General features: G+C 38.2%; 1 protein-coding gene across 7 annotated transcripts in view; it reads right to left on the bottom strand.

Annotated features, from left to right (window-relative positions):
• Positions 1-25,303, bottom strand: part of ASB12 (ankyrin repeat and SOCS box containing 12) — a 139,021-nt gene that overhangs the window by 26,577 nt on the left and 87,141 nt on the right. For 6 of the 7 annotated variants that reach the window (XM_019718863.2, XM_074323412.1, XM_019718864.2 and 3 more), the window contains one exon: positions 7,091-7,217. In XM_019718863.2, the coding sequence (XP_019574422.2) occupies positions 7,091-7,217 (127 nt within the window). Of the gene's footprint in view, positions 1-2,162; positions 4,289-7,090; positions 7,218-25,303 lie in introns of those variants that run through there. The other variant, XM_019718865.2, reaches the window with a different exon arrangement.

The following is a 25,303-nucleotide window of genomic DNA, read 5'->3' as shown; positions in this document are numbered from 1 at the left end:
TATAGTATACCTCTTGAGAGAACTATTTTTCTTAAAGGCAATTGACATTTCCCTATACAACTGTTTGAAAAAAAGGCCACTTGATAAAATGCTCTCATAGAAAGATTTCCCAGTGGTTTATCAAAGCTTAACAGTGTCAAGAAAAGGCGTTGTGTTTCATAAAAGCCAGTAAATAACAAAGATCTGATGTACCCTGTTTCCCCCAAAATAAGACTTAACCGGACAATCAGCTCTAATGCGTCTTTTGGAGCAAAAATTAATATAAGACCCGGTATTATATAATTATATTATATTATATTATATTATATTATATTAATTATATTATATTATATTATATTATATTATATTATATTATATTATATTATATTATATTATATTATGTTAGTCCTGGTCTTATCTTACAGTAAAATAAGACCGGGTCTTATATTAATTTTTACTCCAAAAGACCCATTAGAGCTGATTGTCTGACTAGGTCTTATTTTCAGGGAAACACAGTAATGATTAGACTTCTCTTTCTGGCTAAATTCAGGCCAAGTTGAAATATTTACCAACTTGGTTTGAAAAGCCCTCTTTAAAAGACTTGGATTAAGTGTTCAGGGAAAGATCTTACTTTCAGTGAAGTGTGAGGTGTGTCTCCAACAAAAGGTGCCCATCCATGTTGACAGGCAATAACTGACTTGGTAGGAATTGAACACAATCTCTAGGGTGACATTCCAAAGATATATGGCCAATACATGCATCATAGTCTTCATGTTCTTGCCCTGTTAATTCCAAATAGTGTTTCATGTTTTCTTTCATACTGCAAGCCCTATCCCTAAATTTCTTCTTTGAAAAGTCAGACTATTAGCTGTAACTTACCTTTGTTATTTAGGATTGTTTTATCTATTACCATGAGGAATCTGAATCTGTCATTCTATAAACTAATAATTAATTCTTTAAAAAGGTGTCCATGCAGAATCTCTCCTACCCTCATGCCTACAAGCACAGGCACAGAGCCTGCCTCATGCTTAGAAAAGATATGCAGTGATCCCAGGCCTGTGAAACTTGGGTAGGAAACAGGCAGGGGTCAGGTTAGTGGATGAGACAGTGGCAGGTGGTTAAATGCCCTCCTATTTAAGTGGGGCAGTCACATTAGAATGGAATTTCTACTCAGGGAACTGGAAGGGTAGGACAGTGGGGGAAGGAGTCACATTTCTTAAACAGTGTAGGTGCTATATGAGGGTATGAAATGAAAGCCATTAATAGATCATTTTTTTCTAGTATACCCAGCAAGTTTACTTAGGGAGTTTCCTCTCCATTATGAGGCTCCCGACTACAGATAGCTACTGGGTTTTTAGCAGTGCATAAATATTTGGATCTCACTGAACTTTTTTCCTCTCTCAGATTTTCAAATCCAACTGAAAAACAGGAAAGTGTTAATGGAATATGTTGGGAAATAAAATGGAAGAAAAAAAAAGACCAAGTAAATTAACCTCAGAGATCTTCAGGCTGAAATTGATTCCATGACCTTAATGCTCAACAAAATAAGATAGTCTTTTTAAATTTTTTGTTTTTGCTTTTGGTAATACCAGTGTGGCTCTCTACCATTTCTCAGTTTAGAACTATATTGAAAACATCTCTTTACTACTGATTACTTTTGTTTTACATCTAAGAAATAAAGTTTGGTACTATGTACTGCCTTACTTCAGTTCTGTAGAAATAAATATGAGACTTTTAAATCTTAAACTAACTTTTTACAGGATTTGCAAAATAACTATGTCTTGACATTTGCCTTTTTCCTTTCCCTGAAAAAAAAAACCTGAACACACTGTATTTGGAATATCATACTAGTTAATGGACTGTAAAATTCAGAATGAGGTATGGGAGAAGGCCCTTGTGTACAAGCAAGAATAGACTCACTTGTGACAGATGATCGGTCCTGTCATCCTCTTTGACATCTTCCTTCACAAAGCCAGGGTTAGATAGAGTATCCAGATCAAAATGATTTGCACAAATATTTTTTTCCAGAAATAAGAAGTCAAAGGATAACTGGAAACATCTGATGATTAGGGTTATATAAGTCAAGGACCAAATTGTGGAAAGAGGGGGGATCAGAGAAGACACAATAGAAAATCACCTCATTGCTTTAAAATGACAGGAACAAGGCAACTATCAAGAAAGCGTAAATTTAAAAAATGGTCCCTATTTATTAATTGAAAAGATTCAAATGAATTAGTTCTTCAAAAACACAGAATTAAAACAGCTACCAAGAAGTGATAAGTAAAAAAGTGACTTCCATTTACATATGAAAAAAAGACAACCAAAATGATTTATTGTTCTTCCTCTAAAGAGGAAGGTTGTTTTTGGGTCCATAGTTTAGCTATGGGTGAGAAATCAAGGCGCTATCCTGGCTCTTCTCTGCTACTTCTAACACTTAAAATAAAAGGCACCTCTTTCTTACAAAGAAAAGTAACTAATAAGATGAGCCTTTAGAAATGTCTGTGTTTACAACTCGATGTGGTAACAGAGATGGCTCTTTCAATAAGACAACTAATATTTGAGCTTAAACCAGACATAGACTATTCAGAATAGACATCTTGGGTGGGGACCTGGATTCTGTTGGGAATGGACGTTCTGAAAATGCTGACAATATATAATGCATGACCCAAACTGCCGGAGGTCTACCCTACCCCAGCTTGTGAAAGTGGGTAAACCCTGACTGAATACCCAACAGGAAAGTACATCAACTGCATCAGTCCCAAGGGGAAAATCTGGTATTTAAACAACAAGAAACATATCCCTTCCCCCAGGAGTATTTAGGCCTGCTATAAGAATGGACTTTCTTCAAAAGTGTACATTACCACAAGGTGATGAACCGACCAGATTTTAAAAGTAATGCCAACTGTATCTAAAAATCTACAAACCTGATGTGATGTCTAGAGAAGTAAAACCACTGGCTTTCATAAAAAAGACCTAAGAAGAGGTTTGCTTCAGGAAAACTCAGATGAGCACACAGGCCATGTGTAAACTAGGGTCTAAAGCACTGAGATTTCCAACTGTCTCCTGAACTGATGTTGAGAATAATATTAATCAATGTTATTAATTCAAATCCTTCTAATTTGGAATTGATCATTTTAGAATGTAGTGGATTCAAATTTAACATGGACCATCTATGAAAAGGGAGTTGGCTAAGTGAGTATTATAAGACCTAGCTGGGGACAGCAAGTATAACTTAGGAAAACTACTTCCTTATATGTCTTAAACTACCCATGCACCCATGCTAACAGGTAAGGATAATTTTGATTTATTTCTCAGGCAAATGTTGGGGTCTCTATAGGCAATACCATTAGCTTACAGCTTATGACTAAACATACCTGAAAGTAAAATTTTAAACCATTCTACAATTCAGTTACCTGTTGCATACCATCCCTCCATCCCCTCAACAGGGTCTTAATTCTCTACTATGGCAGTATTCCCACTTAGTTCTCATGCTATAGCAGTGAGGGTGGAAAAGTAGGGAAGGTGGGTCATTAAGGAAAATAGAGTAATATAACCAGGCTAATATCTCAGCTGAAAGGTAACATTTCTAAAGTTAAATCCCATTCCAGAACAATAACATATTCTTTCCCTTGCCTACATTCTGGGCTGCTTGGCATGCATATACTGATCACTTGATCAATAGTAAAAGCCCTAAATGCCCTTCCAGACTCTTAAGTGGGAGGAGGGGTGCCCTGGCCTTACCCATTTAAACCAATTAGAAAATCAGTACAGCCTTCTTTGGGACAATGATCATTGTGGGTGATGCAGGTGTACCTAGAATGGAAGCAAATTGAGTAGCTCACTGTTGTTCAGAACTGCATGCCTCCTTGGTGCTAGCCTTTGAGATATCTGTGTTCCCCAAGATGTCCATTTCCCCATAGATGCCCATGGCTCCAGAGAAGTCCATGGCTCCAAATCTGCTGATGTCTCCAGAGGAGCCCATGGTCTCAGAGATGCCTGTGTTGCCAGAGATGCCTGTCTCTCCAGAGAGGCCTACATCCTCAGAAATGTTTATGGCCCTAAAGCTACCCATGATTCTACAAGAGTCATGGTGATGATCTGCACACTCGCTTTTTACTTTATCCGTTTGAGCTCGGAGGCCTCCTTCCCTGGACAGGGTGCCACTCTCCATCAAGTTACTGAGGTCTCCATCAATCCCCATAAAGCCGAGAGGATTGGTCAAAGGACTTCCCAGATGCTGAGACAATAAATTCCCTAATTGAGAGCAGGTACAGACTTCTTCTGTTGGCTCATCATGGGCTTTCAATTTCTGTCATGGGAGCAAGGAATGGGTGAAAAGAATTAAAAACAGGAGAAAAACTGGGCAAATATCACACTGACCTGCAGGGATCCTGCCTACTGTCACTTACAAGGTAGTAAATAACCCTTTGCCTGCTCCGTACCCCAAACATCTTTTTTTTCATTACTTGACAGAGTGATTAAAAGCCAGACCATTAAAGATCCTCAAGAGTGTTGCGTCTGTAACAGTCCTCTTTTCTCAAAAATGCTACTATTGGGAGCAGGGAGGGCAAGGGAGAGGCTCATTAATGTTTATTGAATACCTCTATGTGCTGGACACTTTACATATAATACTTCCTTTTATACTCATAAGGATCCTATTAATTAGGTATTAGTTGTATTTCACAGATGAGGAAACTGAGGCACAGAGAATTTAAATGAATCACCCAATTTCACACATTTAGGAAGTGGCAGAGCTGGGATTAGACCCTGCCTCTTCTTAATGCCAAAGTCTATACTCTGTCTACTACCCCGTACTACCTCCAATGGATATTTTCACTTTCAGGGATAATACAATAATTCACTGACACTTTACAACAGTGATTCGTCACTTTCTGGCAGTCATAGACTCCTTTAAAAATCTGAAAAAAATGATGGACTTTCCTCTAAAAAAAAACAACTACATGCATACACATGTGTGTACATGAGACAGCACATATAGTTTTTAGGTATAATTTAAGGGGCTTCACAGATGCTCCACAGGGCATCTGTGGACCCCTATGGATTCATGGACTCCAGTTAAGTGTTCCTGCCTTAGGAAATAAGCATATCATTTTTATTTTTCCAGAAATCACAAAATCAATCTCTCTCTCTCTCTCTGTCTCTCTCTCTCTGTCTCTCTCTGTGTCTCTGTCTCTGTCTCTGTCTCTGTCTCTCTCTCTCTCTCTCTCTGTCTCTCTCTCTCTCTCACACACACACACACACACACACACACTGATAAGCCCTGGAGAGAAGAACTAAGTGGATAGGTGGTTGAAGGAGTCTCTTAAACTTTTCTTCATTTTGTATGTTTTTGTACTCTGCATTTAATAACTTTACATGTGGTTGTGCGAGGCAGCTTGCGGGGTCTCTAGTCCCACTCCCCACCCACGTAAGAACGCAGGACATGGTGAGACCAAAAAGGAACACCCACAGAGCCATAGGTAGGGGAGCCATACCACTATACTCTTGCTGGCGGCTGGGTTGGAGACACAGGAAGCAGGAGCCACAGAATTCGCAATCCACACTCCGCCACACTTCTCTGTCAACCAACCTCGCCTGCTAGCTGCAATCCACCATGCTAACTGCAATCTGCTCTTGCTAGCTCAGCCACCACCTTCTTGCTAGCCCTCATTTTCCTGCTAGCGTAGCCACGGCAGTTATATTAGTGGCCAATGGCTCACTGGTTACCCCTGATGGCCATCCAATCACAGTTGATGGCCATTTACTACCTGAGCCAGCACCTTTCCACGTGAGGCCGAGAGCCTGGAAACTGTGCTCCTGGCTCTGTCCCCACACATGTGAACTGCCTTTTTAAAACATTGACAGAGTTATCTGGGTAATAATATTATGGGCCACTTTTGTTTCTCTTCTCTGTATTAAAAAAGAATGCTAATAATTGTTATGTATATATTTTAAAAGGAAGCCTTCCTTAATTTTTTTTTTTACTTTAAGATCGAAGAATGATCTGATTCTATCTAGAATGAACCTGATAATCTCTCAAGAAATAGGCAGGAATAAGTGAGAGGGCTGAGTCTAGCTAAAATAAGGGACCTACTCTGGGTACCTTGCTGCTAATAGCTAAAAGAGAAGGCAGGAGACCTTAGGAAAAAGTTTTCCTACTTCTCAGTTCTGCCTATGGCTTGGTCTTCTCAGGGCTGCTTGTTTCCCTTGTTTCCTATGATTTTTGTTTGTTTGTTTGTTCCCTATGATTTTTAAGTCATGCTTCAGTTCTCCAGTTTTCCTTCTTCTTCTTTCTGAAATGGAACCAAGTAACTGACTTTTGCCTCCTAAGAGGACATTCCCAAGTTTTGGGATCTGATGTAATAGCAGTACATTTATTTTCATAATAAAAGGATATTTGTTAACTTATAGGGAGAAGAAAAACTATGCCTTATCTAGCCTACAGTGGGTCACACCCAGTTCCTAAACAGCACACCCTTTCCAAGAATTCTTTTATAAGAGGTACTCCTCCCTTCTCCTTCAAACACACCCTGAAGGAACCCTGGATTCCAGAAGCAGCTCAGCATTGTCCATATTTTGAAACGAAATCCTTGTTGACTTGTTTAACTTATAATTAAAGAAACATGTCTGACTTTGGTTTTGCGCTGGTATTGTAAAGCAAAATCAACATGCATTGCATGACAACTCAATGAATAGTTTGCAATCTACATGGGAAGTAAATGAGAATTTTTATAAGGTTTTCCTAATTGAAAATATAACAATTTCCTTGTTCTTATCAGTACACCCAAGATGTTATACTTATTCTCTTGATGGATAACAAATGCCAGTATGACTTCCCTGTTGTTCCTTCTTGTTTCTCCTAATGATTACATCTAGATCAAAAAAGGGAACCAATCCACTTGTTTAACTAGCTGAGTATGATATTTACTACTTTCTATGTGGAGTAAGAAAAAATGTTGTGCCTCAGAGCTTTGTAGATACAGGACACCTGGAAGCCAGAAATTATAAAAAGCCAGCCAGGCAGCTTCTCACAAGTACCAATTCAACTCCAAGTGGGCTGGGCCTACCCACAACAGGCAAGAGGACCTCATTTTGAGACTTTTCTCCATACCTTTTCTAGTTTGTGCATATCTGCCTCCAGCATTGTTCTCTGCTTCTTAATTTCCAGGAGGCTCTCGAGCATACTCTGCTTGGGATGCAGCCCTTTGTCAAAGCGGTTATACATCCCACACCAGAACCTTGAATAAAAAAAAAATAAAAAAAATAGTGGGTTTATTTTAGCTGGAGGAATAGATTACTTGTTTTCCTTGTGTCAAGAAAATATTAGCCAGGTAGCTGGGCAGATCTCAAAAGTAAAGTAATTGTGATAACATTGAAAAGAATGGAAGAGTAAAGTTCCTAGCAGAAAGATCTCTGCTGAGACACTTGGGACTTGAGCAAATTTGACCTTCTTTTTAAAAATGAAATTAAACTTTTTATTTTGAAATAATTATACATTCACATGCAGTTTTAACAAATAGGGAGTGACATCAGCAAGATGACAAACTTGGAAGCTCTAGGCCCTTGTTCCCCATGGAAACACTAAATAAACAACAATGGATGGACCAAAGTAGCTTTGTGAGCACTCTAGAAGCCAGGTAAGAAGCTGCAGCAACCTAGTGAATGCCTAACCAAGAAAAACTGTACCGAAACTGGTAGAAAAATTCATACTGCTTTTGCTCGTCCTAGCCCCACCCCCTCCCCAGTACAGCATGGTGCAACTGGGAGGACTGTGCCCAATTCCCAATCCCAATTTCTGTATCAGGATGGAAGGCAAAGAGAAGTTGCTTGCAATGCTCTTGCCTGTCTATGGGCAGCCTGAAGGATTGATTTCTGTCTCACCTGCCTTGAAGCACTGACTGGAATGGTCAAAGAAGTGGCAGGTAAGAGGAGCAGAGGGTCTGCAGGCATAAGGTGCCTATGGGCAAGAGATTATGAACAGAGGAATACAAGAGAAACTTCCAAGGCTTCTATAAAACAGGGGTAAAACTCTTATGGTAACTAGTACATTTTTATCTCTTTATCATTTTTATTATTATTAATTTCAGATGTACAAAGCAATGTAATAGACATTTACACCCCTCACAAAGTGATAACCCCCAATCTACTACCCCTCTGACATTGTATATAGCTGTTACAATACCATTGATTATATTCCCTATACTGTACTTTACATCCCGTGGAAAGAAAAAAAAGAAAATATATATATATATATATATATATATAAATAATACATACATATATATACACACACATAATTACAGTTGACATTCTATATATATATTGAATTCTATGTATATATATATGTTTTACATATATATTTAACTATAGTGGACATTCAATATTATATATTTCAGCTTCAGGTGTATAGCGCGGTGGTCAGGCATCTACACAGTCTATCAAGTGATCCCCCTGATAAGTCCAGTACCCATCTGGCACCCTATGTAATCTTCACAACATTACTGATTATATTCCCCATACTGTATTTCATATCTCCGTGACTATATTGTGTCTACTAATTTGTACTTTCTAATCCCTTCACCTTCTTCCCCATCCCCACCCACCTCCCATCTAGCAACCATCAGTTTTTTTCCTGTACCTCTGAGTCTATTTGTTTTGTTTGCTCATTTATTTAGAAGCAGCTGAGTATATGGGTAATGGGAATAAAAGCACATGCACAGGCCCGGGGAAGACACATGTCGACAAAAGGTTAGAGTGGACCCTGAGCCTTTAAACTTACTGATTAATGTAAGTCTTCCCCTAAATGGAGTCAAGTCCTCAAAGACTGGGAGATGTAGACAATTTACAAAAGCACAAATTTCAACATAAGATAATGAGGCATAAAGAGAAGCAAAGAAACACAGTCCATTCAAAGGAACAAAATAAATAACCAGAAAGTTACCCAAATAAGCCTCTGGCTTACTTGACAAAAAATTTAAGACAAGTGTTTTAAATATGCTCAGTGAGTTCAAAGAAAATGCAGACAGACTAATAAAATCAGAAAATTGATTTAGGAACAAAATGAGAATATAATCAATGAGATTGAAGTGATAAAAAAGAACCAAACAGGAATTGTAGAGTTTAAAAAAACAAAACAAAAATTGAAAAATTCACTAAACAGGTTCAAAACAAATTTAATCAGGCAGAAGAAAGAATCAGCACACTTGGAAATAGGTCATTTGAAATCATTGAGTCTGAGAAACAAAAAGAAAAAAAAGAATGAAAAGTGAACCGAGCCTAAGAGACTTATGGGACAACATGAAATGTACCAATATAAGCATCATGGTAGTCCAAGACAGAGGAGGGAGGGAAGGAGACAAAAGGGGGGGGGGGAGTTATTTGAAGAAATAATGGATGAACACTTACCAAAGTTGAAGATAGAAATGAATATTCATTTCTATCTTCAAATTTGGTGTTATACAGTATAAGAAGCTCAGCAATTTTCAAATAAGATAAATCCAAAGAGATCCACACTAAACACATTAAAATGAAACAATCAAAGACAGTAGTAGCAAGAGAAAAGTGATTAGTTATATATAAAAGAGCCACTAAAAGATTATCAGTAAATTTATCAGCAGTAACCTTGCAGGCAAGAACACAGGGGGGATGATATTTTTAAAGTGCTAAAAGAAAAATACTGTCAGCTGTGAATACCTTAGCCAGCAAAACTGTCCTTCTAAAATTAAGGAGAAATTAAGACAGTCCAAGATAAACAAAAGCTAAGAGACTAATTACCACTAGATCTGCCCTATGAAAAATGCTAAATGGACTTCTTTAAGTTGAAACAAAAGGACATTAGACAGTAACTAGAAGCTATACAAAAATATAAAGTTCTCTGGTAAAGTGAAAATATAGACAAATATAAAAACTTCTATTATTGTAATTTTGGTTCTTAGCTCCACATCTAATTATTTTATGATTTAATAGATAAAACCATAAATAATAACTATAAATCTATGTTAATGGGTACACAATACACAAAGGTAAAAATTTTAAGATCAATAACAAAGCACTGGGGGATAGAGCTGTAAAGGAGTACAGTTGTTATATGTGACTCTAGTTAAGATGTTCTATCACTTTGCCAAGACTGCCCAAAGAATGTACCACAGACTGGGTACCTTAAACAACAAAAATTTATTTTCTTATTGTCCAAGATAAAGGTGTTGGCAGGGTTAAATTCTTCAGAGTCCTCTCTCCTTGGCTTGAAGATAGCCATCTTCTCCCTCTTTCTTCACATAGTCTTTCCTGTGTGTGTGTGTCTGTATCCTAATCATCTCTTCTTACAAGGACACCAATCATAATGGATTAAGGACCATCTATATGACCTCCTTTACCTTAATTACTTCTTTAAAGATTCCATATCCAAATACAGTCACATTTGAGGGGTTATGACATCAACATATAAATTTTCGGGAGGACACAATAGAGCCCATAACATATGGTATCAGCTTAAAATAGATTGTTATACCTTTAGGATTTTTCATGTACTCCCCACGATAATCACAAAGAAAATATCTATCAAATGTACATACAAAATGAAATGAGAAGAGAATTAAAAGTATGACACCAAAAAGTCAACTAAACACAAAGACAGGTAATAATAGAGGAAATAAAGGACAAAAAGCTAAAAGACACACAAGAAACAAATGACAAAATGATGATAACTACTTCTCTATCAGTAATTACTTTAAATGGAAAATGAAACTCTCCAATCAAAAAGCATATATTGGCAAGTGGATTAAAAAAAAAAAAAAACAGTATCAAGAAGGTCCAAGATGGCAGATTAGTTAAATGCTATTCCTGCTGCCTCCCAGGATCACAAAAATTATAACTAAATTATAAAACAATCAACTTCTAGAATCATCTGAAGACTAGCTGAACAGAACCCTTATAACTAAGGATATAAAGAAGAGGCCACATCGAGACTGGTAGGAGGGGTGGAGACACAAAACGGGGTGACTTCAAACCCACATGTAGTGAATGGACACTGGGAAGGACCCCTCAATGGCAGAGGTCCTCCCAGAAAAGGGAGCGGTCCCAACCTCACACTGGGCTACCCAGCCCAGAGGTCCTACACCGGGAAGAGGAGTGCCCACAACATCTGCCACTGAAAACCAGCGAGAACTGTGTCTGTCCATCCTAGTGAGACAGAAGGAAGCTGGAAACCCTGATGTCCTGTTAAAGGGCACACACACAGACTCATTCTCTTGAAAACACCTGGGCTCCAGTGAAGGGGCGGAAACTTGAGAAGCACCAAAGAATATGGGGAAAGACTGATTTGTGTGGCTTCAGGTGAGGGCTGGAGAGACAGCTGCCATTGTTCCTGTGTGCAGCCTGCATCATGTATAGCCTATAGGAGGGTGCCTGCCAACTTTTGTATGTTAAACCCTTCCCCAAAAGGCCAAATCTGAGCTCACACTGGTCTGGTAAAATCCACGTGTGCGTACTGCCTTGGTGACGCCCTGGGTCCCCACTCCATATAGCTAGTGCTGCTCATATGGGGCACTCTCAGCTACTGAGGGACCGGACTTGCCTCACATGCTGTGGAAGCCCTTTATAGCAGCAGACAGCCAGTGGCAGCCTGGAAAACTTTTGATGAGGGACACTCAGCCACAACTTGTGCTGCAGGCTCTCTTGGGTAGCTCTCGGGGATTTATGGGCTTAAGGCAAGCAGTGATTAGATGTGGGGTTCTCATGGCATTTTGCTAAGTGGTCATGGGTCCGGTACTGATGCAAGAATCAAATCTGCATTAACTTTGTAAAAACAACAGCCCACACCCCGTGACTCCCTGAAACCCTGTCCTGCCCAGCTAGTGCACCATCGCCAGGGACACTCAACACTGGGTCAACCAGCGCGAACTATGCACCTAATGAGGCTCTCTCAACGACTGAGTCTTATGGGCAGCCGGCAGGTAGCAACAGGCCTAGGGGGGCCCTGGGCCTTTTGCTAAGTTGCCCCAGGCCCAATATTGGTGACATCTGGCCACGGCTCACAGCAAGGCTACCCCCATACGCCTCCTGGTCTAGCACAGGCAGCAATCAACCACATATAGCACTGTAGTTCCTACAGGTAGCCTCGGGCGGGTCACATGCAAAACTCAAATTTGCCTGCCAAGGAACCCCTCCCCAGAGACACTAAAAACACCACAGAGGCCAGCTTCAGAATACACAAGAGCACTATCCAGTCAGCTCCACAAGCGGCACACCCAAAGAGTGGTCTCAACAGGCAGAAAAGCCCATGGGGGTGAATCCCCCTCTGAGGGGTCAGCCCCCACACAGCACCTCATATACTGTGGGCATAGCGAAACCTCACAGCCAGTCAGCCTAGAAGTCACTCCCACCCACTGAGGCATCAAAAGCAATCAAGGTTGAACTACAACAGGAGACTACACACAACACTCAGAACAGACACTGGTGGAACATATTCATAGGTGATGAGGAAGACTGCGTCACTGGACCACACAGGATAAATACTATGTAAGACCAACTGGCAAAGACAGAGATATAGGAGATCTACCTAATACACAGAAGCAAACACAGAGAGACACGAAACAAACATGTCCCAAATAAAAGAATAGGAGAAACCTCAAGAAAAATAACTAAATGAAATGGAGGCAAGCAACCAACCAGAGACAGAGTTCAAAACAATGGTTATAAGGATGCTCAAGGAACTTAGTGAGAACTTCAACAGAGACAAAAAAAAAAACATAAAAGACCCAGTCAGAAATAAAGAATACAACAACTGAAATGAAGAACGCATTAGAAGGATTCAACAGCAGATTCAATGAAGCAGAGGATCGAATCAGCGATTTAGAAGACAAGGTAGCTAAAAACTCCCAATCGGAACAGCAACAAGAATTACAAAAATAAAGACAGTTTAAGGGACCGCTGGGACAACACCAGGCATATCAACAATCACATCATAGGGGTGTCAGAAGGAGAAGAGAGGGAGCAAGGGATTGAAAACCTATTTGAAGAAATAATGACTGCAAATGTCCCTAACCTGGTGAACGAATCAGACATGCAAGCCCAGGAAGTACACAGAGTCCAAACAAAACAAGATGAACCGAAACAGACCCACACCAAGAGACATCATAATTAAAATGCCAAAGGTTAAAGACAAAGAATTCTATTAGGTTGGTGCAAAAGTAATTGTGGTTGAAAAGGTTAAAATAATTGCAAAAACCGCAATTACTTTTGCACTGACCTAATAAATACAGCAAGAGAGATCCCATAAGACTGTCAGGCGATTTACAACAAAAACTATGCAGTCCAGAAGGCAGCGGCATGAAACAGTGAGAAAAACCAATGATACAACCAAGACTACACTACCCAGCAAGGCTATCATTTAAAATTATAGGAGAAATAGAAAGAGACGTCGTCAAAATGGCAGCGGGAGGTAATCCTCTGTAAAGCTCCCCTGGAATTTACAACTAATCGAACAACAATAACTCCACAAAGGACCCTGCACAGCAGACAGGCAAGACAAAGAGGACCACTACCGAATTCACCTAAAGGTGGGCGAATCGCGTGAAAAGGGAAGGAGGGAAGGGAGAAGTGTGGAGACTGAGAAGCAAAGGCGCAAGACACAGACCTAGTTCAGTGCACTGAGCTCGTTGCATCACAGAACTACCACAGCTGCGGGACAGGGAAGAACTCAGAATGCCAGCGCTCTGCTTATGGCCCACAGGGCTGAGGGGACAGCATATAACACGGCTGAACCCAACGCTCACGGGAGAGTCCTCGGAGAAAAGACAGGGAAGAAGGCTGAAAACGGTGGTTTAAGTCCTCACTGCCGAGCAGAGAACGGAAGCCTTGGGCACTGAGACTAGCCGACCCCTTCCTACCCTCACAGAGCTCGACCCACCCTCACCTGCCCGGTACTGGAGGCGGAATAGTTGCAGTGTCAGATCAGAGTCACGGAATATTTGCTATTCTGGGAACTGTGGACCCAGACACAGATTCGCGGCCCAGCTGGTTCCAGCAAGGGGGAGTGAGGGGTGGAAGCGGGACCGGCTGTGGTGGTGGTCGCGGCCATTGCTCTGGGCCACCTCTCACAACTCACACCACCCCTGGCCCCACCTATCTGGGCGGATCTCTGCAGGAGTAAACACAACTGCTAAAATATATGGTCTCTGAATCTGGTGCAGGAAGAGCTTTGGAACTTCAAAAGCTCTCCACATACCCACAAGGACACTGTGTCCTGTCACCTAGGCGAACTATTAACACGAGAGAAGCCCATCACCTAGGGAAAACCCCCATTGTGTGAGAAGCTGGAATAGTGCAGAGAAAACATAGCACTACCATGTGAGAGACAAAAAAAAGGATGCACAGAGAAAATAAAACATTCTACCAACAAGTACTGGAAAACAAAACAAAGACCTCTTCCTATCAACCTGTTGTAGAAGCCACTTCTCTAGATGTCTAGAAAAGAAATAGTAAACCAGTAATTGCCATGAATAACCAGGGCAACAAGACAACTCAGAAAGAAAGTGAAAAATCTCCAGAAAAGGAACTTAAAGATATGGAAATATGTGACTTAAATGACAGAGAATTCAAGATTGCAGTTCTGAAAAAACTCAACGAGATGCAAGAAAACACAGAAAGGCAGTTTAATGAACTCAGAAACACAATCAAATAACAACATGAGCATTTTACAAAGAGATTGAAATTTTAAAAAGAACCAAATAGAATTTCTGGAGATTAAGAACTCAATAGAAGAAATTAAGAATGAAATAACCAGCTTAGGTAGTAGAGTTGACCAGATGGAGGAAAGAATCAGTGACATCGAAGATAGAAACCTGGAAATTACACAGATGGAAGAAGAAAGAGACTTGAGACTTAAAAGAAATGAAAGAACTCTACAAGAACTTTCTGACTCCATCAGAAAGAGCAATATAAGAATAATGGGCATACCAGAAGGAGAAGAAAGAGAAAAGGGAACAGAGAATATATTCAAACAAATTGTTGATGAGAACTTCCCAAACTTGTGGACAGAACTGGATCCTCGAATCCAAGAAGCAAATAGAACACCTAATTACCTCAATCCCAACAGGTCTTGTCCAAGGGACACTGTATTGAAGCTGTCTAAAATCAACGACAAACAAAGAATCCTCAAGACAGCCAGACAAAAGAACGCTAACCTACAAAGGAAAGCCCATTAGATTACCATCAGATTTTGTAGTAGAAAGTCTACAAGCCAGGAGGGAGTGGAACCAAATATTCAAACTATTGAAACAGCGAAATTATGAGCCAAGAATAATACATCCAGCAAAGATATCCTTCAGATATGAAGGAGGAATAAAGACTTTTCCAGACATACAGAGGCTGAGGGAATTTTCGAATACATGACCTGCACTACAAGAAATACTAAAGGAGACTATTCGTCCAAAATCAACAGGGACAATTTGTGGCAACCAAAACATAAAAAGGGGAGAGTAAAGGCCTGAACCGAATATGGGAATGGAGAAAGCAAGTGTGCTGAAGAAAATGGAATACTCTAAATATCAAACTTTCTTTTACATAAACTTAAGGGTAACCACTCAAAAAAATCCAGAACTGAAATATATACTGTAATAAAAGAAGAAACAGAGGGAAACATCATAGAATACCACCACACAGAAATAATAGACAACAACAAAAAGGCAAAGAAACAATGGAGACACAGCATTACCAGAAAACTAAAGATAGAATGACAGGAAATCCTCACATATCAATAATCACCCTAAATGTAAATGGACTGAACTCACCAATAAAAAGGCACAGAGTAGCAGATTGGATCAAAAACTAAACCCAACCATATGCTGTCTCCAAGAGACATATCTCAGCTACAAGGACAAACATAGACTCAAAGTGAAAGAATGGAAATTGACACTCCAAGCAAATGGTATCCAGAGAAATTTAGGTGTAGCTATACTAATATCAGATGAAACAGACTTCAGGGTGAAAAAGGTAACAAGAAACAAAGATAGACATTTCATAATGGTAAAGGGGACTAGACAACAAGAAGACATAACAGTCATCAATATTTATGCCCCCAATTAGGGAGCACTGAAATATACCAAGCAACTACTAACAGAACTAAAGGGAGAAATTGACCAAAACACAATTATACTAGGGGACTTAAATACATCATTGACAGCTATGGATAGATCATCCAAACAGAAAATAAATAACGAAATAGCAGCCCTAAATGACACATTAGATGAAATGGACATAATTGACATTTATAGAGCACTTCATCCTAAAACATCAGACTATACATTCTTTTCTAGTGTACATGGAACATTCTCAAGGATAGACCATATATTGGGACATAAAATCAGCCTCAGCAAATTTAAGAAGATTGAAATCATACCAAGCATATTCTCTGATCACAAGGCTTTGAAATTGGATATCAACTGCAAAAAGGAAGCAGGAAAAAACACAAACACATGGAGATTAAACAACATACTTTTAAAGAACGACTGGGTGAAAGTAGAATTTAGAGGAGCGATCAAAAGAGACAAAAACAAATGAAAATGAAAATACATCCTACCAGAATTTTTGGGATGCAGCGAAAGCAGTTTTAAGAGGGAAATTTATCTCATTACAGGCCTAGCTCAAGAAACAAGAAAACTCCCAAATAAATAACCTCATGTAACATCTTAAAGAACTAGAAAGAGAAGAACAAGGGAAACCAAAGGTCAGCAGAATAAAGGAAATCACAAAAATCAGAGCAGAACTAAATGAAATAGAGAACAAAAAGACAATAGAAAAAATTAATGTGACAAAGAGCTGGTTCTTTGAGAAGATTAACAAAATTGACAAACCCTTGGCTAAAGTCACTAAGATGAAAAGAGAGATGACACTAATCAACAAAATCAGAAATGAAAAAGGGGAAGTTATCACAGATACCACAGAAATACAAAGGATCATCCAAGAATATTACGAAGGACTATAGCCACCAAATTCAATAACCTACAAGAAATGGACAAGTTCTTAGAAACATATAGCCTTCGTACTCTGAAGCATGAAGAACTGCAAAATCTAAACTGTCTGATCACCAGTTATGAAATTTAATCCGTCATCCAAAACCTTCCCAAAAGCAAAAGTCCTGGACAAGTTGGCTTCACTAGTGAATTCTACCAAACCTTCAAAGAGGATCTAATACCAATCCTGCTCAAACTCTTCCAAAAAATTGAAGAAGAGACAGTACTCCCTAACTCATTTTATGAGGCCAACATTACCCTGATACCAAAACCTGGTAAGGACAACACAAAAAATGAAAACTACAGACCAATATCTCTGATGAATACAGATGCAAAAATCCTAAACAAAATTCTAGCAAATCGAATACAGCAATGCATTAAAAAGATTATTCATCACAACCAAGTGGGGTTCATCCCCGGGCACAAGGATGGTTCTACATCCACAAATCCATCAATGTGATACATCACATAAACAAAATAAAGGACAAAAATCATATGATTATATCAATTGATGCAGAAAAAGCATTTGACAAGATACAACATCCATTTATGATTAAAACACTTAATAAAATAGGTATAGAAGGAAAATACCTTAACATAATACAGGCCATATAGGACAAGCCCTCAGCTAATCTCATAATTAATGGTGTAAAACTGAAGCCCTTTGCTCTACGTTCAGGAACATGACAGGGCTGTTCCCTATCACCTCTGCTTTTCAACATAGTGTTGGAAGTCCTTGCCAGAGCAATCAGGCAAGAGAAAGAAATAAAAGGCATCCAAATTGGGAATGAAGAAGTTAAATTATCACTCTTTGCAGATGACATGATGCTATATATAGAAAACCCTAAAGACTCCACCAAAAAGCTATTAGAAACAATCAACAATACAGTAAAGTTGCTGGCTACAAAATCAACGCACAAAAGTCCATTGCCTTCCTATATACTAACAATGAAATCTCAGAAAAAAAAATACAAAAAACAATTCCTTTTGCAATTGCAGCAAAAAGAATAAAATACCTAGGAATAAACTTAGCCAAGGATGTGAAAGACCTCTATGCTGAAAACTATAAGACATTTTTGAAAGAAATTGAAGAAGGCACAAAGAAATGGAAAGACATTCCGTGCTCAGGGATTGCAAGCATCAACATAGTTAAAATGGCCATATTACCCAAAGCAATATACAGATTCAATGCAATCCCCATCAAAATCCCAATGGCATTTTTTAAAGAAATAGAATAAAAAATCATCCGATTTGTTTGGAACCACAAAAGACCCCGAATAGCCAAAGAAATCTTAAGAAAAAAAGAACAATACTGGAGGTATCACACTTCCTGACTTTGGCTTGTACTACAGGCCTACAATAATCAAAACAGCATGGTATTGGCAGAAAAACAGACACATAGACCAATGGAACAGAATTGAGAACCCAGAAATAAAACCACGTAAATATGGACAGATAATTTTTGACAAAGTAGCTAAAAACATACAATGGAGGAAAAACAGCCTCTTCAATAAATGGTGCTGGGAGAACTGGATAGCCACGCGCAAAAGAATGAAACTGGACTGCTATCTGTCACCATGTACCAAAATTAATTCAAAATGGATCAAAGACTTAAGCATAAGACCTGACACAATAAACTGCATAGAAGAAAACATATAAATTTATGGACCTTAGGTTCAAAGAGCATTTTATGAATTTGACTCCAAAGGCAATGGAAGTAAAAGCTAAAATAAATGAACGGGACTATATGAAACTTAAAAGCTTCTGCACAGCAAAAGAAACCGTCGACAAAATAAGGAGGCAACCAACTGAATGGGAGAAGTTTTTTGCAAACAGTGCCTCCGATGAGGGGCCAATATCCAAAATATACAAGGTACTCATGAAACTCAACAAAAAAACCAACAACGCAATTGAAAAATGGGCAGACGACCCGAGGAGACATTTCTCCAAAGAGGACATACAAATGGCAAATAGACATATAAAAAAATGCTCAACATCACTAATCATCAGAAAAATGCAAATAAAAACCATAATGAGATATCACCTCACCCCAATCAAAATGGCTATCATCAACATGAGAAATAGTAACAAGTGTTGGAGAGGCTGTGGATATTAGGAACTCTCATACACTGTTGGTGGGAATGCAGACTGGTGCAGCCGTTATGGAAGGCAGTGTGGAGGTTCCTCAAAAATTACTAATAGAATTACCATATGACCCAGCAATCCCTCTCCTGGGTATCTCCCCAAAAAATCTGAAGACAGTTATACATAGAGACACGTGAGCTCCAATGTTCATTGCAGCTTCGTTTACGGTGGCCAAGACATGGAAACAACCAAAATGTCCTTCGATAGATGAATGGATAAAGAAGTTGTGGTACATATACACAGTGGAATACTATTCCGCAGTAAGAAAAGATGATATAGGAACATTTGTGACAACATGCATGGATCTGGAGAGCATGATGCTAAGCGAAATATGTCAGACAGAAATAGCAGAGAACCATATGATTTCACTGATATGTGGTATATAAACCAAAAACAACAAAAGAACAAGAAAAACCAATGAGAAACAAAAACTCATAGACACGTACAATATTTTAGTTGTTACCAGAGGTTAAGGGAAGTGGTTGGTGGGAGATGAGGTTAAGGGGGGATCAAACATACGGTAATGGAAGGAGAACTGACTCTGGATGGTGAACACACAACAGGATTTATAGATGATGTAATACAGAATTGTACACCTGAAATCTACGTAATTTTACTAACAAGTTTCACCCCAGCAAATTAAAAATAAATAAATAAAAAGATACTAAAAAATAATAATGGGAGACATAAAATGCTTCCCAGACAAGAAAAAGCTAAAGGAACTGATTACCACCAAGCCAGTATTACAAAAATGTTAAAAGTTCTTTCAAAACAAGGGGGAAATGTCTCTTCTTGTGCTCTGGCTATTTTTTTTTTTTTTTTTTTGTCCATTTTTTAATACGGTTGTTTTTTTGATACGAGTTTTTCTGGGTGAGTTTTTAAATAAATTTTGGATATTAACCCATTTCAGATGTATCATTGGCAAACATCTTCTCCCACTCGGTAGGATGCAGTTCTGTTTTATTGATGGTTTACTTTGCTGTGAAAAACTTTTTAGTTTGATGTAGTCCCACGTGTTTATTTTTTCTCCTCCTTCCCTTGCCCATGGAGATATATCTGTAAAAATATTACTAAAGGTAATGTCTGCAAATTTACTTCCAATATTTTCTTCTAGGAGTTTTACTGTTTCAGGTCTTACATTTAAGTCTTTAACCCATTTTGAATTTATTCTTATACATGGCATAAGAAGGTGGTCCAGTTTCTGTTTTTTTTTTGCATGTATCTGTCCAGTTTTCCCAGCACCATTTATTAAATAGACTGCATTTACCCCAATGTAAATTCTTGCTTCCATTGTCATGGATGGCCAACAGATATATGAAAAAAATGCTCAATGTCACTATTCATTAGAGAAATGCAAATAAAAACCACAATTAGATACCACCTCACATCTGTCAGAATGGCAATCATCAATAATTCAACAAACAGCAAGTGTTGGCGAGGATGTGGAGAAAAGGGTTCCCTCGTGAACTGTTGGTGGGATTGCAGATTGGGTACCGCCACTATGGAAAACTGTATGGAAGCACTTCAAAAAATTAGAAATAAAACTACTTTGTGACCCAGAAATTCCAATCCTGGGTATATCTCCAAAGAAATCCAAAACATTAACTTGAAAAAATATATGCACCCTTTATGTGTACTGCAGCACTATTCACAATCACCAAGACAGGGAAACAACCGAAATGCCCATCGGTAGATGACTGGATTAAGAAACTGTGGCACATTTATACATTGGAGTATTACTCGGCCATAAAGAAGAATGAAATCTTACCATTTGCAACGATATAGTTGTACCTAGAGAACATTATGCTAAGTGAAATAACTCAGAAGGAGAAAGACAAATATCATATGATCTCACTTATATGTGGAACCTACAGAATCAATGAGCAAACTAATCAGAAACAGTCTCAGAGATATAGAGAAGAAACTGAGGATTGCTAAATGAGAGGAGGGTGGGGAGGAGGGAGAAGGTGAGGGGATTAGAAAGCACAAATTTGTAACCACAAGATTGCCAGAGGGATACGACAGACTGTTTGGGGAATATAATCAATAATGTTGTAACGATTATGAAGAGTCTCAGATGGGCACTTGTCTTATTAGGGAGACCACTTTATGGACGGTGTAGGTGCCTGACCACTGCAGCAGTGTATACCTGAACTGAAGCTAAACAATAATGAACATCAAATGTAATTATATATATACCGTGTTTCCCCCAAAATAAGACCTAGCTGGACCATCTGCTGTAATGTGTCTTTTGGAGGAAAAATTACTGTAAGACCCAGTATTATAGTATATCATATAACACCCAGTCTTATATTATAGTAAAATAAGACTGGGTCTTATATTAATTCTTGCTCCAAAAGATGCATTAGAGCTGATGGTCCGGCTAGGTCTTATTTTCGGGGAAACACGGTGTGAATATATACATATACATGTATATATATGTCTGTGTGTTTGTGTGTGTATATATATGTAGATATATATACACACACATATGTATACATATGTATATATGTGTATATATACGTATATATGTATCTGCATATATATGTATATACACATATGTGTATATATATATGTGTATGTGTGTGTATGTATACATATATATATATATATAGTCACAGGATGTGGAGTACACAATAGGGAATAGAGTCAATGGAATTGTAACAAGTATATACGATATCACACGGGTAGTAGATTGGGGGAGGGGAATTATCACTTTGTGAGGGGTGTAAATCTCTAACTATTATTACACTGTTTTGTACACCTGAAACAAATTTAAAAGATTTTTAAATGTGAAAAAATATGTAAATAAATGTAAATGGATTAAATGCTCCAATCGAAAGACACAGGGCAGCAGAATGGGTAAGAAAATAAGACCCATGCACGTGCTGCCTACAGGAGACCCACCTTAGATTGAAAGATCTACATAGACTGAAAATAAAGAGATGGAAAAAGGTATATCACACAAATGAAAATGAGAAGAAAGCTGGGGTAGGATACTTGTATCAGACAAAATAGACTTTAAAATGAAGACTATAAAAAGAAACAAAGAAGGACATCACATAATGATAAATGGATCAACCGAACAAGAGGACATAATCCTAGTAAACATCTATGTTACCAATATAGGAGGAACTAAATACGTGGTCTGACAAGTTTGCTACCTTGTTGCAATGATGTTGCTAAACATTTTTGATATCAGAGGGATTATTCATTATGAATTTGTACCAAATGGACAGTTAACCAAGTTTACTATTTGGAAGTGATGAAAAGGCTGCATGAAAAATTAGACAAAAATAACCTGAACTTTTCACCAACAATTCATGGCTCTTGCATCACAACAATGTACCAGCTCACACGGCACTGCCTGTGAAGGAGTTTTTAGCCAGTAAACAAATAACTGTATCAGAACACCTTCCCTATTCACCTGATCTGGCCCCCAGTGACTTTGTTCTTTACCCGATGATTAAGGAAATATTGAAACGAAGACATTTTGATGACATTCAGGACATTAAGGGTAATAGACAACAGCTCTGATGGCTATTCCAGAAAAAAGTTCCAAAACTTCTTTGAAGGGTGGACTACGTGCTGGTATTGGTGCATAGCTTCCCAAGGGGAGTAGTTCGAAGGTGACCATAGTGATATTCAGCAATGACGTATGTAGCACTTTTTCTAGGATGAGTTCGTGAACATAATTGTCAGACTTCATATATAAAACAAATATTGACTGACATAAAGACAGAGATTGACAGTAGCACAATCACATTTGTGAACTTTAACACCCCACTGACACCAATAAACATATCTTCCAGACAGAAAATCAACAAGGAAACGGGGATATTAAATGACACACTAGCCCAGATAGATTTATGTGCTATTTTTAGAGCATTTCACACCAAAGCAGCAGAATATACATTCTTTTCAAGTGCACATGAACATTTTCCAAGATAGACCACATGTTAGGCCACAAAACAATTCTCAATAAATTTAAGAAGACTGAAATCATATCAAGCATCTTCTCTGACCACAATGACATGAAATTAGAAATCAATAACAAGAAAAGAAAAACACAAACACATGGAGGCTAAGTAACATGCTACTAAATAATGAATGGGTCAACACTGAGATTAAGGAAGGAATCAAAATGTACCTTCAGGCAAATGAAAATGAAAACACAATGACCCAAAATCTATGGGACACATCGAAAGCATTCCTAAGAGGGAAATTCACAGAAGTGCAGGCCTACATAAGGAAACAAGAAAAATCTCAAATAAACAGTCTAACTTTACACCTAAGGGAACTGGGGGAAAAAAAACAAAACAAAACACGGAAAGCCCAAAGTGAATACAAGGAAGGAAATAATAAAGATTAGAGCAGAAATAAAGAAACAGAGTTTAAACAAACAATGCAAAAGGTCAATGAAACCCAGAGTTGTTTTTTTGAAAAGATAATAAAACTGACAAACCTTTAACAAGACTCATCAAGAAAAAAGAGGACCCAAATAAATAAAATTAGAAATTAAAGAGGAGATGTAAGACACAACAGAAATAGAAAATATTTTAAGAAAATAGTATGAGCAACCATATGCCAACAAATTGGACAGTCTGGAATAAATGGATAAATCCCTAGAACCATACAATCTTCCAAGGCTGAATCAAGAAACAGAAAATCTGAATTGACTGAATACTACTAATGAACTCGAATCAGTAATCAACAAACTCCCAACAAACAAAGGTGCTGGACCAGATGGTTTCACAGGTGAATTTTACCAAGCATTCAAAAAAGGATTAACACCTATTCTTCTCAAAGTATTCCAAAAAACTCAAAAGGAGGGAAGGCTCCCAAGCGAATTTTACAAAGCCACCATTACCCTGATACCAAAACAAGACAAAGAAATTACAGAAAAAGAAAACTACAGGCCAATGTTCCTACTGAACACAGATGCAAAAATCCTCAACAAAATATTAGAAACCAAATTCAGCAATATATTAACAAGATCATACAACATGATCAAGTGGAATTCATTTCCGGTATGCAAGTTTGGTTCAATATACCCAAATCGATTAACTTGATACAGCAAATAAAATGAAAAATAAAAATCATATGATCATATCAATAGATGCAGAAAACACCTTCTGACAAAATCTAGCATCCATTTGTGATAAAAACTCTCAGCAAAGCAGGAATAGAAGGAACATATCTCAAACTAGTAAAGGTCATATATGACAAACCAACAGCTAATTGGGAAAAGCTAAAAGCATTCTCCTTAAGATCAGGAACAGAACAACGACGTCTACTTTCACAACTTTTATTCAACGTAGTACTGGGTGTCCTAGCCACAGCATTCATACAAGAAGAAATAAATGGCATCCAAACGGGGAAGGAAAAAGTAAAACTGCCATTATTTGCATATGACATGATACTATATAGAATCTGAAAGATTCCACCAAAAAACCATTAGAATTGAAAAATGAACTTAGTAAAGCACCAGGACACGAAATTAATACTCAGAAATCACTTGCATTTTTATACACGAATAACAAATAATCAGAAAGAGAAATCAAGAAAACAATCCCATTTACAATTCCATCAAAAAAAAATAAAATAAAATTCCTAGGAATAAATTTAACCAAGGAAGTAAAAGACCTGTACTGAAAAATTATAAGACATTGAAAAGAGAAATTAAAGAAGATACAAATAAATGGAAGCATACACCATGCTCATGGATAGGAAAAATTAATATACTTAAAATGTCCATACTACCCAAAAAAATCCATAGATTAAACTCAACCATTATCAAAATACCAATGGTGAAAAAATTATGACATAAAAATGGAAGTGTGGGGTGAGCCTCTTGAAATCTCCCATGGCATTTACCACAAACAGAACACCTATAATTCCATAAAGGACTCCCAGCACAGCGGATAGGCAAGCCTAAGAGACAAGCAATTGAAATCATCTAAAGGTGGGCAAATTGGGCAAGCAGGGGAGGAGAAAAGAGGGAAGTGTGCATACACAGGTCACAGTATGGGCCGCAGAGTGCAGATGGAGCTCTGATCTCTGAGCTCCTGCATTCCACAGCTACTGCAGTTGTGAGAAAGGGAACAATTCAGACAGCTAGTGCTCCACTTATGGCTCACAGTCCCACCTCAGGGATCAAGCATACAACA

This window comes from Rhinolophus sinicus, chromosome X, assembly GCF_036562045.2.
Source record: "Rhinolophus sinicus isolate RSC01 chromosome X, ASM3656204v1, whole genome shotgun sequence".
NCBI classification, from domain to species: Eukaryota; Metazoa; Chordata; class Mammalia; order Chiroptera; family Rhinolophidae; genus Rhinolophus; species Rhinolophus sinicus.
Note: the sequence above shows the minus strand (reverse complement) of the source record. Positions and strands in the feature narration are given on the sequence as shown.